This window comes from Urocampus carinirostris, chromosome 18, assembly GCF_059441175.1.
Source record: "Urocampus carinirostris isolate Australia breed hairy pipefish chromosome 18, RoL_Ucar_1.0, whole genome shotgun sequence".
Taxonomy (NCBI): Eukaryota; Metazoa; Chordata; class Actinopteri; order Syngnathiformes; family Syngnathidae; genus Urocampus; species Urocampus carinirostris.
Window position 1 is genome coordinate 7,043,486 of NC_142366.1, and position 12,144 is coordinate 7,055,629.

The 12,144-nt window shown below is 39.3% G+C and overlaps 1 protein-coding gene across 2 annotated transcripts in view; it reads right to left on the reverse strand.

Annotated features, from left to right (window-relative positions):
• The window catches only part of LOC148348250 (enhancer of polycomb homolog 1-like), a 29,188-nt gene extending 17,704 nt beyond the window's left edge, over positions 1-11,484 (reverse strand). The window contains exon 1 of one of the 2 annotated variants that reach the window (XM_088322213.1): positions 11,171-11,484. Coding sequence is in view for 1 of the 2 variants with exons in the window: in XM_088322212.1 (XP_088178338.1) it covers positions 2,372-2,524 (153 nt within the window). In the remaining variant the exon portion in view is untranslated. Of the gene's footprint in view, positions 1-2,371; positions 2,853-11,170 lie in introns of those variants that run through there. The other variant, XM_088322212.1, reaches the window with a different exon arrangement.
• Between the last annotated feature and the right edge of the window lie 660 nt (positions 11,485-12,144).

Sequence of the window (12,144 nt, forward strand, 5' to 3'; positions counted from 1 at the left end):
ACGGAGCTAAGCCGCAGCGCTTGTAGTAAAACCGCACTCTTTATCTCTTATGTAATAAAGGAGGAAGGCGAGGCGGCGGAAGGGGGTGTCTTTTCTGCTGACTTGGCAGCCCCAGTCTGTGTTTTCCTGACGTTTGTGCCTGCAGACTCAGACGGGCTCTCCTGCTGATGAGCTCTGAGACCAGAACAACCAGGACAGGGGGAAACCGTGACGCCGATAAAACTGCAAGGAATACAGTGATACTTTTTTATAAAAGTACCTCTAAACACAATAATTTTGGTATACGAGTTTATTTCCAGCAAAATCTTGCTTGCTATACATAGAAAATGTCTAGTTCACAAGAAGTCCCAAAAGCTACCATTAGAGACCGGTCGAGACCAATTACCACCAGCAGCGTCTTGTTCCAGTTTGCACATGCAAACTACCAGGGAATTGTGCTGTGAATGTTTTGTGTGTGTATGTTCTTTTACAGTAAATTCATTTTTATTTGTATGGCCCTTAATAACAAAGAGTCACAAATGGCTGCACAGGTTATTGCAAACCACAGACTTATTACAGACCATTAATACACCATTCCCTGATCTAAAACCTACATGAGGGCAATGAAAAACTCAAAAACCGCAACATGAGGAAAATGAAGGAAACTTGAGAAGGGACCGCACTTTTGGTAATCCCCCTTCCAGGATGACCAGGCTGCAATGGTTGTTGCAATAACAAATAATACACAGATATTGTCAACAAAAAAATATAGGATATTCATATGCTATAGAGTAGAAGTGCGTTTAAAGCTTAGATTTAAACATTTCCACTGAGGTTGCAGATCGGATCTCAGGGTAAGAGCATTCCACAGGACCGGTGCCCGGATGGAGAACGCTCTCAAACCCGCGGAACTCTTCTTGGCTCTTGGAATCACTAGTAGACCAGCATTTTCAGAACGAAGGCTCCGGTAACTTTATTCCTAATTGTACAGAAAGGGCTTATGTATCAACAGACCTGATCTCTTAACCTCCATCAATTGATCTCCCTTATTTAGTGATAATAAACTTTACAAACACAATGTGGCACCTACTCAAAGCAAATCAAAGGATGGAAAATAGGGAAAACAAGTTGACTGGTAAGGGATGTCCCTGATTACCTCTCAAAAATGATAAAAAAAAAAAAAAAAGAAATATAACGATAAGTATTAGAAATGTAGTGCTTCTCGACTGGCTTAAGTTGTATGCATATCAGAAGAGTGCAAGGACATGAAACATCATTGTGCAAAATAAAAAGGTGCATATTTTTTAATGCACTGGGAAGTTTTGCAGGTTCAGTGTACTTCCTGCCAATTTTAGAGTGCTCTAGAATGGGATTGATCACTTATTCACCTTGTTTTCAGGTTTGTGGAAGATACAGTACAATTAAATTAGAGACCAACAGAGAATAAAACAATATTTATTATTTTAAAAAAGTTTGATCATTTGCACATTTATACCCTTTTTAGGTTGTTTTACTTGCACTGAATAGAAGTATTTTGTTATGCCTGTATAATGACAAAGGCCACTCAATTACTTGTATTGCCTAAAAGCGAATAGTGCATTGTATCAAACTTGTAGTTAAGAATACGCAGTTTTTCTCGTTCCACATTTGACATTCAATTACACGTTTCCCTGTCTGTTTTGAACTTGTTTGGGGTGGGATTTTATTTTAGTATGAAAATTTTAAACCTAAAAACAGTTAAACATTCGGTTGAATATGAATAATCTATTTACATAGGCTAGGTCAACTCATAAGTATATAGCCCTTAATAACAGTCTCAAGGGGCAGCACAGACGACCATGAAAACATTCCCTCTGGTAGGTTTAAAATCAGTGTAAGGACTAGCTCCAAAAACCTTGACAATGGGCCGCACATGAGGCACGATATATTTTTCATTTTTACGCTAAAATTGTCCCAGCTATATCAAGAAATGGGAAATCCCAGAAGCCACATGGCCGCTGTCATGAGAGCGAGTCGGCTGTCAAAACCCGGCGCATGTTGTGTCCCCCCCCCTGGCGTTCGTGCCCGGGAACTACACAACGGCCTACCCCGCTAAGATAGCTAGCGGAGAAGCCAGCTCAAAATGGTGGAGTCACGTGACTTCTTTGTGCGCTCCACCTTATTTTGTGGCGAAACCAGCGTCCGTTACGCTACCAACCAAAACCCTGTGGTAGGAGAAAACAGCCACGGCCATGCTTGGGATAGAAGCGGGCGGCTACGCGCCCGAGCGAGCGAGTATCCAGCCGTCGTGCGCTCGACGGCAGTCGCCATTTTGAACGAGCTTGCGCAGGCGGCATAGCGGCCGCCAGGTGGAGGAAGAAAAAAAATGGACCGTAAAAAAAAAAAATCCTACCGATTCCTCTTCCTTTTCCATCCCGGTAGGCATCTGCGGCACAGCCCGGTTGATGGAAGCATATTCGTGCAGGTCCGGTAGATCCTCGCAGCGGAAGACGGGCAAGGGCTTGCTAGCATCCAGCGCCCGCGCCCGGAACGATAATTTACTCATTTTTTTTCTTTCACGACAATAAATGCGGCATTTAAAATAATAACAAGAATCGAGTTTATCCGCTTGCAAAGGCGGGTCTCGTGGGGGTGTTCAGGGTGGAGAGAGCGCGTCGAAAAAAGGGCCGAGTGGGAGTGCGTGGCGGCGCGAGCAAGGGCCGGGCGGGCCCGCGTCTCGGTGGTTGTTCTTCGGTGTCGCTTGATGTGGCGCTCCGCTCCGCTCGCCCTCCCCGGTTCAATGCGCCATGGGCAACATGGCGGACATTAGCGACTCACGTAGCGCTCGCTGCTCTGCTGGCTAGGCCGCGCCCCCTTTTCGCTACGTCAGCCATTCCTACGCGCCTCAACACGCATGCGTAGGGGATAAGGGGCGTGGCAAAGGGAGGCGGAGAACTATTTTCTTTTCATTTCTTTCAAAAATTTACAAGTGGGACTGAATTTCAAAGAAAAAAAAGCCAAAATTAATGTGAAATAAAATATATAACGCATGAAAAAGTTTGCTCCCATAATTTTCCACCAGAGCTACCACTGCCATAAACAATCACACAACTGACAAAATGAAAAAAAAACATACATACATACATACATATACACATACCTATATTATATATATTGATTGTCATGATTGTTTTCTGTTTTTAGTGTCAATAAATTTGTTCAAACCAAAAAAATCTATTGACACTAACAAAGATGTTATATAATGAAATTGTGAATATGTTTGATTTTCGAGAAGGTTTGTTCAAACCTCACTTTGTGTTTGCTGTTAAAAACGTAATATTGGAATATAATATTGTGAATGTGCTTAATTGCTGTTGAGATTGTCATGATTGTTTTCTGTTTTTAGTGTCAATAAATTTGTTCAAACCAAAAAATATATATATTATAGATATATATATACACATCGTATTTTCCGCACTATAATGCGCACCTAAAAGCCTTTATTTTTTTCAAAAGCTGACCATGCGCCTTATAATACAGTGCGCCTTATATATGGATAAATATTAAGTCGCAAAGTCTTGCATTTAAAGCAAGCAGCCGCCGACTAGATTTTTCCCCGAAGGCGAAGTCGTCCGCGGTGTATGCTGGGATTTATATACCGGCGTTTCATTTCCTCACCAATGTGTCAATCATCATTTGAATCAGTCACTATTGGCTAAAGTTATTTGGAGGTAAAGGGGGCGGATCCTTTTTATCATTTACAGGCTCGCATTGGCTAAAAGGGCCGAACAAAGCCTGCGATTGGACGAAAAAGATGAATGTGAATCACAGGTTGGGTTGAACTACGGCATAGAGAAAACATGTTTTACTATTCTGTATTTGTAAAAATGTTACTCTCCTGGATTTACTACACTCACGGTATTAAGACCATGGTTACGTGAAGGCTGCAAGAGAACTTAGGTGAGCTATGCGGATTTATATTTTCCCGGTATCTTGTTTTAGAACAATTTTGATGTTTCTGTGATGAGTCTATTTTTAAACTAAATTCAATTCAAAGTGTTTATTGTCATATGCACAGTAAAAAAAAAAAACATTTCCCTGCACAGTAAAATTCTTACTTTGCTGCACACACAGTTGCCAGCAAAAAATAAAATGGAAACTAAGAAATGTTTGTTTGGTGACATCGTACGGACATCGCATCTGCACGTGTCTACGACACGTATTTGCTTCTTTGCAAGCTTTCGGAATGTTAAGGGGGTAATAAGTTTGACTGAACTATCCGACTGTTTTGTCGACGTTCCCATTGTAGCGCCTTATAATCCGGTGCGCCTTATGTATGGAAAATATAGGACAAAAAACTATTTTTTTGGGGTGCGCCATATAAGCCTGTGGGCCTTATAGTGCGGAAAATACGATGTGTGTGTATATATATATATATATATATATATATATATATATATATATTCATTCTCTTATACCTAGCCACTCCTTTGCACATCTGTTCTCTGCACATCGTACTCCAGTGTTATTGTTATTGTATAGTGACTTTTTTACCTAACTGCCCATTTTGCACATCTGGTCAGCTGCTCCTCTTGGACTCTTTGCACTACTGTATAATACTATACATAGCTATAATTATTTAGTATATTATTAGTACTTCAATACTCCAACTCAATACAACATTTTATTCATATCTGTACATTCAAGGAAACTGTGCGGGTCAGATGTATCGACATTTCGTTCTGTATACACGTGTACAAGAATGACAATATACACATATACAGTGTTCATTTTACCTCTGAAACGTGACTCGCATGCTCAAAAATCTATGGGTCCCAACAGAGATCTATGGGTCCCCAAAATTTAGTGTTATCGAGGTTGAAATTGTAAATCGGTGACAAATATATAATAAAAATCTATATATTCATTTAGTTTTAATCATCAAATTATTAATTCATTTTCTGCATCAAATTATTGTTGGTAGTATACCAATTAAAGGGATAACTACAAACCTGTCTTTTTTTCAACTTCTCCTTTTATACTTCCTTTTTTTCTTAACTTCTTTATACAACATAATAATTCGTAATATAATGCATCAAAGCAAGTGAGCCGTTTGAGAGCCGGCTCTCTTGAATGAGTTGAGCCGAAAAAGACGGTTCTCTAAAAAGACGGACTTTTCACCACACAACTCGATACACGTATATATATATATATATATATATATATATATATATATATATATATATATACTGGACTGTCTCAGAAAATTAGAATATTGTGATAAAGTTCTTTATTTTCTGTAATGCAAATAAAAAAACAAAAATGTCATACATTCTGGATTCATTACACATCAACTGAACTATTTCAAGCCTTTTATTATTTGAATATTGCTGAATTTGGCTTACAGCTTAAGAAAACTCAAAAATCCTATCTCAAAATATTAGAATATCATAAAAAAGTATACAAGTAGGCTATTCAACTAATCACCTGAATCATCTCGAAACACCTTGCGAGGGTTTCCTGAGCCTTAAAAAACACTCAGCTTGGTTCAGTAAACAAAATCACAAGTATGGGGAAGACTGCTGATCCGTCTGCTGTCCAGAGGACCATCATTGATACCCTCCTGATGGAGGGTAAGACACAAAAATAAATTTCTCAAAGAGCAGGCTGTTCACAGAGTGCAGTTTCAAAGCATATCCACAAAAAGTCTGTTGGAAGGGACAAATGTGGCCGGAAACGCTGCACAACCAAGAGAGATGACCGCAGCCTTAACAAAATTGTGAAGAAGAGCCGCTTCCAGAATTTGGGGGAGCTTCAAAGACAGTGGGCTGAAGCTGGAGTCCAGGTATCAAAAGCCACAGTTCACAGACGTGTCCGGGAAATGGGCTACAATAGCCGTATTCCCATGGTCAAGCCACTTCTGAACTCAAGACAACGGAAGAAGCGTCTGACTTGGGCTATGGAGAAGAAGCACTGGACAGTTGCAGAGTGGTCCAAAGTCCTCTTTTCAGACGAAAGCAAGTCTGGAGAAAGGCTGGAGAGGAGCAAAATCCAAGTTGCTTGAAATCCAGTGTGAAGTTCCCACAGTCAGCAATGGTTTGGGGAGCCATGTCAGCTGCTGGTGTTGGTCCACTGTGTTTCATCAAGTCCAGAGTAAATGCAACTGTGTACCAAGAGATTTTAGAGCACTACATGCTTCCATCTGCTGAAAAGCTCTATGGAGATGAGGATTTCATTTTCCAGCATGATCTGGCACCTGCCCACAGTGCCAAAACCACCAGTAACTGGTGCACTGACCATGGCATCACTGTCCTTGATTGGCCAGCTAATTCCCCTGACCTGAACCCCATTGAGAATTTGTGGGGTATAGTTAAGAAGAAGATGAAAGACACCAGACCTACAAATGCAAATGAGCTGAAGGCCGCTATCGAAGCATCCTGGGCATCAATAACACCTCAGCAATGCCACAGGCTGATTGCCTCCATGCCACGCCGGATTGATGCAGTAATCCGTGCAAAAGGATTCCCAACCAAGTACTGAGTGCATCAATGGACATTTTCAAATGTTTAATTTAGTTTTGCTGTTATAAAATTATTTTTTTACTTGGTCTGAGGAAGTATTCTAATATTTTGAGATAGGATTTTTGAGTTTTTTTCAGCTGTAAGCCAAAATCAGCAATATTCAAATAATAAAAGGCTTGAAATAGTTCAGTTGATGTGTAATGAATCCAGAATGTATGACATTTTTGTTTTTTTAATTGCATTACAGAGAATAAAGAACTTTATCACAATATTCTAATTTTCTGAGACAGTCCAGTATATATATATATATATATATATATATATATACACACATACTCACACACACACACAATATATATACACACACACAAAAATGTAAATGTGTAATTATGACAATTTTGTGTCAAAAATGTTGCGTCCTGGGGAAGCACGTTTATTTGAGACTATGCGTCCCCAGCAAAAATGATGCGTCTAGGACGCAGGCAAACGAGAACACTGCGCGCACACACACACACGCACACGCACGAGATTGGCGTGCAGGGGTCAGGAACCTTTGGCTCGTGAGCCATATATGGCTCGAAGATAAATAGAACAATGATTCATGCAATACTTATTGACACACAAGCGAGAGCCAAGACTATACTGAAGTAGATGAGGTTTGGTCCACTATATATAGTCGGAGGGGGATGGGGAGAAAAAAACAAAAAACAACAAAAAAAAAAACAAACAACGATTTTATTTTTGGCGATTTTATGAAATTGACGTTTCTCCCTGTAATCGATTTTTGTGACATCATATCCGGAACGTAAATATGACATACGGACGCTCCCCTTCTTATGACCTTTCGACTTTCGTAAAACAGTAGATATGAACGAACATTTTTTTCGGGATGCCCAAAGAAGAAATCCGGCTTCTACTTCCTAGTTTGTGTGTAAACATAAAGTACGACATGTACTGTATCTCTAGCACGCTAAGAACTTTGACATTTTTATTGTTTGATATCTCGTTCATCCATTCAATATGGTTGGTGTAAAGTGGAATAAGAAAGCTTGAAGCGGTTGAGAAAATGGTTGGATTACTTTTTTCGGCCACTTTTTACCACGGAGGAGGAAGCCACCCAACTGTCCGAGCACATCTTGCAAAAGTAAGTTAAACTCAACTTTATCTTTAGCATATTATTTCATGAAATGTTCATTTTTTTAGTAAAAAAACAATACAGGTTACTCATACAAGCCTTAAATATACTTGTATAAACCTTAAACATACAAAATAAAGCATTGAATCAACTTACGAATAAATCCAACTTCCTAAGGATCGACCGGATCTCGTTCGTAAGTCTGACACAGACTGTATTCGTCGAATCGGAAATATTTCTCACAATAGTGATTTCTGTTGTTTTTTTTCTTTGCACCCCCCTTTGTGACCACCCATGACTGAAATGTCGAGGAAAAGACGTCAACGTGCAGAGATGCACAACAAGCAAACAACATCGGCTATCTGTTATGGTGGCGCAACTTTTAAATTCAAAACCACATACCACTTCAGTATTTTTGGACACATTGTGGATTTATACCGAGCGCCAGCGGTAAGCCCCAAAATATCTATGAAGCGGTCTGCAAACTTTATTTCAAGAAGGTGCAAGTGAAAGGAGCAAACACACGCTAAGAGGGGTTTGATAAGATGTACTACCTAACAAGCGAAACAATTTTAAGTTTACAGGTTCATATTCAAGTTGATCTCAAGATAACAGCTTAAACTGTGCATTGTTTTACAGTTTCTAAGAGAAACTATGCTTACTTCGTTACATCCCTCCTTTTTCTGTTTACCAGTTTTTGTTTTCAAAGCCTAAGAACTTGAGAGGCCATTTGTCTGCTGCTGTTGTTATCTGCATTCACTTTAAAAGTGTTAAAATCTTTAAACTTGAAGAAAAGAAGACATTTATCTGCTCTGCTGCTGTATTCGTTTTAAGTGTGTGTGTTGAAAAGAGAGTATTCTTTCTCATCAGTGCACATCATTTTTGCACCTAATTACTGACAAGTTGAGCCAAAGACCTTACAACTTGTTACCTCACCCCTGCATTGTTCATCAAAATCTTTCAACCTAACAGGCTGAAATTGTGCACTGAGGCATTTGTTTTAATGAATGGAACACAATGTTAAGTTGATAATGATTTCTTGATAATTTCTTGACTATTACAATGCTCTCCTTTATTAGCGTGTTCAGTATTAATATTAAGCCAATATTATCACAGTTGCATGCAATGCAGAGGGAATTTTTTTGGGACAATACATTAGTCAATCGTGATTATTTTTGTGACAATTTATCGTCTCCAGAAATTCCTAGTAGTAACAGCCCTATAACAAATGGAGGAAGAATGCAATCAACAAGAATCAAGGCTGGCGCCCATCAATTTTAGATGCCAAGTATTGCCGCACGATTAACCAAAATCTAATCGATATCGCGATGTGACACAGTGCGATAGTGTAACCGCAAAACAATGCATTTTTTTCAAGGATTCATAGTGATGGAGTGGTTGGCCGACAAGAATTGTCACATTTTGCACTTTAACATCGCCGGACAATCAGAAGCAGGTTTTTAAATGCACCAACTGATAAACGCGAGGCAAAGTTTATAAGACGTGTGTGCACGACTTTGAAAGGCTGGTGTAAGCTGCCAGTTGGCCAAACAGCGCTTGCACAAATGGCCAACAAAACAAACGCCAAATCTCGTAGCTTCAGTGGCTCGTTACATTGAAAATAAATTCATCACTTAAATCGTACTCTGAGGGAAGTCAGTAGAGCGCAAAGAAAAGCTGATCACCAGCGTGTGCTCCCTGGATTTTTATCACATCAGGGAATTGACTGAGGTGGCGTTGGAAGGCAAAGCTAACAGCCAGGTTAAACAACTCTTAACCCACCAATGCCAAACGTGGATAGTCAACAACGCCAGATCCGTTACCCATGATTCTTACTATTCGTGGAAAACAGCTACATTTTTCACTCTTGTATTTTTATCATCACAAAAACCTTAGAATAGTCACAGGGACCCAAATCTAGCGTGCCAACCTCTTAATTGTTTTTTTACACTAAAAGGAATAGCCCTCCAATTTCGTTGTCCTTTTTTATAAAGACAATCAACACCATTTATTCAACTGCAATTCTGTTTTTATCTGTACATCTATAGTTGATATTTGGTTAGAGTCGTATACTCTCAGTCTCCAAGTACGTCATTTCAAGTTATGTTTGCATGTGACTATGTTTACGTTCTCCCCGGGAAAAAAAAAAGAACAGCACAGAAAATGCACTTTTCTTTTAAAAATCGAAAATGGCTTCGAAATTGCAATTTTGGTCTGAAAAATCGCAATTAGGTATTTTTCCCCAAAAATGTGCAGCCCTAATCCCAAGTATGGACACAATTTATTTTTTTATACAGTTCCCAGGTAAAAAGACTTAGATATTAACAAAACTGCCTGCAAACCATATCTCAGACCTGTAACCCCCTTGCGATTGTTACGTTGACATTTCAGTTGATGACATTTTGTGCCTGAAACTTGTTGCAAAGTATACATGTTATGTTCTCATTGTCTCAGTTGGAATAAATATCAGTTTCTGGACTAACTGACACAGACTGATTGTGCATTGTTTGAACATTTTTCATGATTTCTTCTTTCGCACAGAAGATTACGCTAACGCGAACCTACGATTAGCCTGGGTTAGCTTCATGTTTACGTTCATCGTAAGCATTCAGGGTGTTGGAACGGATTAAAACGATTTTACATTACTTTTAATGGGAAAAACGATTTTCGGTGATCGAACAAATTGGTTTTCGAACAGGGTTCTGCAACGGATTATGGTCGAGAACCCAGGTTCCACTGTACGTTGGTATCCTCAATTGCAGTATTTTGTGAAAAAAAAAAATCTAAATATTTTTGCTTTAATGGTTCGTTGGGTCAAAAAAAGTTCCCGACCCTTGCACTATATATAACTCAGGCCAGTCTACATTGCGAATGTTTTTGCCGAAATATCCTGACTGTATTTTCTCTTGTACTCTTATATCTATATTGGATGTTTACCCTGGAGTGCCATGTCTAACCCTGTGGCATAGCATGTTTCACAACGTTTATATCAATGTCAATAAATATAATTCAATATTTAAATTCACCATCATCAGCATAAAAGCAACTTTTAATGCTATGACAAATTCAATCTCTGAGGTCGTCTACTAGGTTATTTTGCCCTTAAATCCACTCTTTGACACCGGCCTTCGATTAGAAACTTCACTCACATATTTGTTTGCTGATTTGTTCCACTTACAATCCCCTTCCCCTTGCGTATACAAACGATAATACATAAAAATGTTGGGGAAAAAATAGGACTACAACTCAGCCACCAAAAGACTACAACCAGTGATGTGTTTAAGATCAACAAAAACGTAGGAATTCATAGTAAGACACAAAAATGTTCGATGACGTTCGTACGACGACAGTTTTAAAACACAACTCTTACTGAAATTCGTTTGAAGGAAAAACTAAAACATGACATTAATGAAATAAAAATATGAACACCTACTTGTCACTTCCAGCTGCTTGTACAAAGCTAACATTAGCCTAGCCGCTTCTTTAGCTAGCTGCGCCATTATGAGCACTTTTTCAACTCGCCTTACAACTTGTCTTCAAAACAAATTTGCCTCACCTGGCTTTTCCTCAGTCGGGCACAGGCCACAGCGAAGCCAGCGTATCACGATGCCAACTCCGGGAGTAAAATCTCCGGAGAAGATGAAGACACCACATGAAGCGGTGGGCATATTGTCTGTTAGCATACATGCTAACAGTTAGCACCCCAGCACCTCGCTCCAGAATCATGAAGAAAATCCTTTTGATTTATGTTTCACCTTAAAACCTATTGAAATGGGTGTCAGGTGAGTATTTGATTAAAAAGAAAGTAAGGTTATTAGCGGTAGGGAAACTTCCGCAGCTTTCGGAGCGCAACAAACATGCAGAAAGTGAAGAGCGATGTGTGATTGACAGCTGAGATCACCAATGATGGGAGGAAGAGGAGGGAATTTACCCTGCCCATCGACAATATAAACAGTTGATAGTCAAATTTTCTTGGATTTCCCTGTGACAATTTTTAACCCTTACAATGTCTCAATGGCTGTGAAAATAGTATCTCAATAATTTTGATAACAAACGTCAACAGCTTTCAGGGCTCTACAATCGTTGAGAAAGTGATCGAAGCGTGATTGACATCTTAGATAACCAATTGTGCGATTTAGGGGCAACGAATCCCACCCATCAAGCGCACTTACAAGAAATATTAACGTTGTATTCAGATTTCAAATTTCATTTCGCTTTTTATGCACTTAAATGGGTGTCTATGTGTATTAAAAAAATGTGTTATCTCATTTATGTTTTGTGGCGTCGAAGCAGTCGGTTTCCCAGATTAACAAATGTAAAAAATGAAACACGGGCTCAGGAAGTGATCCCAAGAGCCAAGAAGAGATCCGCAGGTTCGAGAGCGTTCTCCATTGGGGCCCCAGTGCTGTGGAATGCTGTTCCCCTTGATATTCGATCTGCAACCTCAGTGGATCTGTTTAAATCTAGACTTAAAACGGACTTCTATTCTATAGCATATGAATAACCTATATTTTATGTTGACAATATTTG